The sequence below is a fragment of the Leuciscus leuciscus genome (assembly GCF_965113295.1).
Source record: "Leuciscus leuciscus genome assembly, chromosome: 5".
In the NCBI taxonomy this organism is placed as follows: Eukaryota; Metazoa; Chordata; class Actinopteri; order Cypriniformes; family Leuciscidae; genus Leuciscus; species Leuciscus leuciscus.
Window position 1 is genome coordinate 18,139,555 of NC_138729.1, and position 5,292 is coordinate 18,144,846.

General features: G+C 38.1%; 1 protein-coding gene across 1 annotated transcript; it reads right to left on the reverse strand.

The window, feature by feature from the left end:
• Nucleotides 1-1,085: 1,085 nt before the first annotated feature.
• On the reverse strand, nucleotides 1,086-4,561 carry tor2a (torsin family 2, member A). The gene is made up of 5 exons (XM_082169670.1): nucleotides 4,394-4,561; nucleotides 3,397-3,662; nucleotides 2,735-2,910; nucleotides 2,518-2,645; nucleotides 1,086-2,402 (listed from the first exon to the last, which is right to left on the reverse strand). Exons 1-5 carry the CDS (start codon nucleotides 4,509-4,511, stop codon nucleotides 2,158-2,160), a joined length of 933 nt encoding a protein of 310 aa, XP_082025796.1. The 5' UTR covers nucleotides 4,512-4,561; the 3' UTR covers nucleotides 1,086-2,157.
• Between the last annotated feature and the right edge of the window lie 731 nt (nucleotides 4,562-5,292).

A 5,292-nucleotide genomic window follows, 5' to 3' on the forward strand; every position in this document is an offset into this window, starting at 1 on the left:
GTGTGCTGATTGTTTTTCATCTCTGGGCCACACAAGGCCCCGCTCCATCCTCCGTCCCACCCCTCCGCCGGCCGCTAACTCCGGCCTGACCTCATCAGCACTGTGGCTGGGCACATTTACAAGTGAAAGACGGCCAATAATGGGGTGGTTAGGGAGAAAATGAGGAAACAGAGGGGTGCTCACAGATGTTGAGGGGGGTGGGGGGGCATTGTAGCCAGGCCAGGGGGGACCGGCGGAGGGGGTGATGTTGTGCCTTTTTAGACCTGATTTGGGACAGAATGGAGAGGTGTCCGATTGAAGGGGCCAGCGGCCAGGCGAGGGCAGCCGCCTTGGAGAGCGTGTGAACGGGAGCACAGGGGTCAAGCTAAGAGCAGAGGTTTGGAGGAGGGAGGGGGTCAGTCTGCTATTATCTTGCTTTTTGTAACAGTCCAGCAACGTTTGAAAATCCTTCCTTTGACGCCACCCAAGGTGAGGGCCTTGTCGCTACACTTCCTCTTGGTATTTTGGGATGGGGCAGATGAAGTCATCAAAGTGGGTATTAGTGCTTTGTGTGCAGGTGAAATGGTAGGGAAAGCTTTAAGAGCTTATCCACTAAAATTCAACATGTTTTCAAAGGGCTTAATGTCCAGCTCACAGTCACGGTATCGCTTTCGCGGACCTTCAACAGACCACCTAACACCTGCTAACATTTCCTGCTGAGAAACATTTAATATCCTTTGGTAAGTGGTGGAAGAAGGACTGTCAGAGGGAGTTGGGAGGCTTTGTGTCATTCAGTCCATTTTCAACGTTCACACAGTAAGGGACTAGGAATGCTCATATATGGGGTTTGGAAATATATGAAAAGCTCAATTTAAACTAATGATGCTCAAAGCATTGTGAAAAATTATCTTGTGGATTAACATGATCGAATACACAAATAAAAAAATAAAAAAATGAAAGTTGATTTTATTGCCTTATTTTGATGTAGTGTTTCTTCTTTTCATTTTGTACTCATATACATGTTTCAAATAGAACTAAAAAGAAATTAACGACACGGCACATTGCTGGAAAAAGATGGATATGGTTGATCAATGAATAGAAAAGTGCATGAAGAAAATAGTTTATTCTTTAAAACATATTTACATCTCATTGCAGAGTATTATAAATGAATGTGCAGAATAACTGAACAACGTAAACAATAATGAATAACACTGCAATTGGATATGGATAGCATTCCACTGAATTTCAGGGCACTTCATGTATACATATTTTATTTTCCCTTTAGTGTTTAGAAAAAAAAGAAAGAAAAAAAGGTTGAAAAAATAATTATTTAAGTAATATGTAAAATCTGGCAATTTGTCTCAAATTAATCAAAGTAGACAACATGGCTTTTAAAGACAAGAGAACAAAATTGATCTATTGACTTTTGTGCAATTTTGATATGATACCACAAAATTCTCAAGAGGCAAAATATCATCTTTTATGTTCCGCTTCCACATAAAAAAATTAAGTAATACAGGTTTGAAATGAGGAATGAGGGTTAGTAAATGATGACAATTTTAAATTTTGGGGTAAACTATCAAATTCAACATCGTTATTTACATCGTACGGAAGGAGCTGATCGATTCCATTTTCTGATTAAAGTAAATCTGTTTAAATAATAAAAGAAAGCTTTTATACATCATTTACAAATTTAATATGTTTTTTTTTTAAATGGGAAAAAACAACAACAAAAGGTATTGTGGGACAAAAACCCCAGCTTCAAGTAGGCACTGCTGCCACCCTGAGGTCAACATCAGAAATACAGCACTTAGTTTCATTGTCACCCCATGATGAAATAAATAATCACTGAAGTTTAGAGAGCACTTCATTTGTAATGATCTCCACACTGAACATTTGTGTTTTGTAGATTGTTTCAGTGTCCCAGAGAACTCTGAAGTATAAAAGAGGTCAGCTCTGAATTTGCCTTTGTATTAACTAGCAACTGGCTTATTCTTGCTTGATTAAAAACTGCAAAAACCAGAGATGTTTCTCAAACCCTGTTCATTCTTCATCAGAACTCATCCACATGGCTGAAACATACTGAAAGAATGTCACAAAATCCCAAATTCATGTTGCTTCACTGTAGTTCAACCACCCAAAAAAGGCTTTGTGCTGTGAAGATCCTAAAGAGGATCCTCAAAGGAACAGGTTAACTTTAGCCGGCACCAATTTGCAGCCAGTGCTGGAGAAATATTGTCCTTCATTTGGTGTGTAAATCATGGCGCCCCCTACTGACGATGCCACATCTGCACGCTGACACTCCCCGCGCTGGCAGAGCTCCCGCTGGGCACAGCGCTCCACGTGGCGCCGAAGCAAGGGAAGGAAAGGCACAAAACGAGTGATAAGCTTTTCCGTAATTATTCTGGAGTGGTAGAACCCACCTGGGAAACAAAGTTCATCCACAGATTAGATTGAAAATTGTGCAACAGGCATATGAAGCACTGTAACTAGCAGCTATCATTAACAGGATTGATCTGAAAGACCCACGACACTCACTGTTCTTGTTGTTGTACACGGCGTCAGCGATACTGTCCTCCAGCTCATCGGGGCGAATGTCCTCTCGATCTCTTCCTGCCTGTCGACTCTCCAACGCAAGTTTGTTAACTACCTCCTGACCTACAGTACTGGGAAAAAATATTGAAGACTGAAAATGAAAGCCTGTTCATAATAAGCATATAAAATATGACTCTAATAATCAGTCATTCAGACTTACCTGATAAATATATAAATCGCCTTCCGGTAGTTTGTCTGGAACAGAACATGAAACGGGCCTAAATGCGGTTCTAAAACATCAATCACACCAGGAGGCATTTTCTCCATCTCATCGAAGATAAAGATTGAGCGAGCGCAAGCGGTGAGGTTTCTCTCGACCCAGAGTTTTAGATCTGACTGCGCACAAAGCAAGAAAAGAACAAATAAATCTGTATTCATACGGGATCTCTTGACAGGATATAAATATTACAGTGTACAACAAATATCCAGAGTTGCCAAGTCTGTGGTTCTTTTAAATGGTTGCCACCGGTTAAAAGGTTTGACATATTGCAAAAATTGCATTCGATTGGAATGCTTGTATTTAAATATTTTGCCCATTTCTACATTTGTGTACTAGATGATGAGTTTTGTGAGGGAAGGAGACTGGTAGGAAGCCTATTAAGGTCCTTTATGAAAACAAAATGCATTTACAATTCGTATTATATAGTGAATTTCAAGTTTATTTCATTGTTTATAAACACATAACTGTAAAATATGTATTTTAGGTATTGAGTTCTGATATTTGGGATAGGGTCATTAAGCTAGTTTTGGGCTATTTTTTTACTGGCCATTGGGCTACGCAAACCTGGCAACTCTGTAATACATCAAGAAATATACACGTACCCTGTATTGTTGCACCCGGTTGGCTAAAGGAAAGTGTAATGTGGGAACAAACTGATGGATGTACGGACTGCCCATAGCCGTTCCATAGATATATCGTCCAATCATAGAGCTGACCAGACTTTTTCCAGTCCCGGATGCTCCATGGAAAGACAGCACTAGTGGTCTGTCCGGGTTTTCATTCTGTAAAAAATTCATCACTGCTTCTGAGACAATGTCTTGAGCCATATGCTGACCATAAAGGTTTTTATAAAGGTCCCACTCTAAACCTGTAAAAACACAAGACACAGTTGAGGTGATTGAAGGGGTCTGTAAATAAAAGTTAGCTTTTACTCACAGCTGTTACACTGGAGCATGAACATATGTCACAAGATCTTCATTCGACAGATATATTGAATGACATCATTGCAAAGCAATTCATTAAGGTCTGCAAATATTGACTGCCGTTAAAATGAAGGGGAATGCTAACAGATTGTTTTTACTATTCACAAGAATGTCAGTCATAAAGAATGTTTAATTTTCATTTTATTGGTGCACATTTTCAATGAATTTACTGTTATATGAGAATGCCATTTGTGTTACTATTTGAAATATTTATATAATCACACTTCCAGCTAAATTGACGTATATAATTATGTGTAACACTTTTAGTGTGGCTTACATTTTTTTTTTAGCAAGTTGTAAGCTAACATCAAATGGATTGTATCTCAAATGCATTTTCGCTCATCCAGTCAAGCAGTGGTGTGTTTTATACACATTAAAGATGCGTGCACACTGTAAACTATGTAGCATTATGTTTATGTTTACAGTGTCATTAGCTGTCACCAACCATCACCACCACCACCAATGGAGTATTCGGTATATTAAGAAATGGATCCCATATTTATTTTGATAGAAATTCCCCAGTTTCCTCTGCTGAAGCTGGCAACTCTACTGAGTAGTACTACAGAAGCTAACGCTAACTGTTTATATGCTGAAGAGACAGCTGTTAACACCTTACCTTTTATGTCTGGTTTGTAGTCACATTCGCAGCTCTCAGATATTGAACAAAAAATAGACTTTATCTCAAAACCGGTACCTAAGGGAGTACAATAAATTAAGAACAGTATAAATATCATGGTGGCTACAGCCAGTTGGATGGCGGAAGCGCAACTACAGTTCCACACAGACACTAGAGGGCAACAACTGATGTCACACATTTCCGCGAATCGGTTCTTTCGAGCAGTTCATTCAAAGGACAATTCACTGATTCTTTTACGTCATGACGTAATTGCGTCATTATGTGACCCCAAACTTCCGGCGCATAATAATAATAATAATAATAATAAAAAAACTGTAAGCACTTTTTCTGCTTATACTTGTGAATTTTGGGGAAGGAAAAATGTTGCTTCCGTTTTTTCACTGTATCTTCTTATCTTGGAAAGAATTAGACATTTATATTGATAGAAAGCTGGGGTGTACGATAGAAATTTGTGAATACTCGATGTGTTTTTTAATTGAATGTAAAGAAGAATATATTAAGCAGTTTTATTTTGAAATATTTTATTTATTTGCAAACCACATTTTTCACATTTTATAAATGATTGAAATTATACATAAACATTTAGGAACAAACTAAAAACAAAAATGCGCTGAAAACATGTAATGTTTTAAAAGCACCAAAATGTATGTAGACGAATTTCTTCCCTCTGTCCCTCTTGGTATTGCGTTTTCTTTTCAGTAGGTCTTAATTTTATTAATAAAGGTACCCTATTACTGTAACTGCAATTTTACATCTCCCAGTTCAATTTGCAGCCATGATTAATCTCATAAAAACATAATTTAGAAGCTATAAAATATGATTTGCATTTACACAATTTATTTAGGCCTACATCACCTTGCATAATTTTGCACGTTTAA

Bases quoted from the DNA above. Each gene is read 5' to 3' on its own strand.
- tor2a (XM_082169670.1), bottom strand. From the start codon at position 4,511: ATGATATTTATACTGTTCTTAATTTATTGTACTCCCTTAGGTACCGGT. The intron at 2,646-2,734 runs GTAAGTCTGAAT...ATTTTTTCCCAG, and splicing joins GCGATTTATATATTTATCAG to TACTGTAGGTCAGGAGGTAG. The intron at 2,403-2,517 runs GTGAGTGTCGTG...TTTGTTTCCCAG, and splicing joins CGTGTACAACAACAAGAACA to GTGGGTTCTACCACTCCAGA.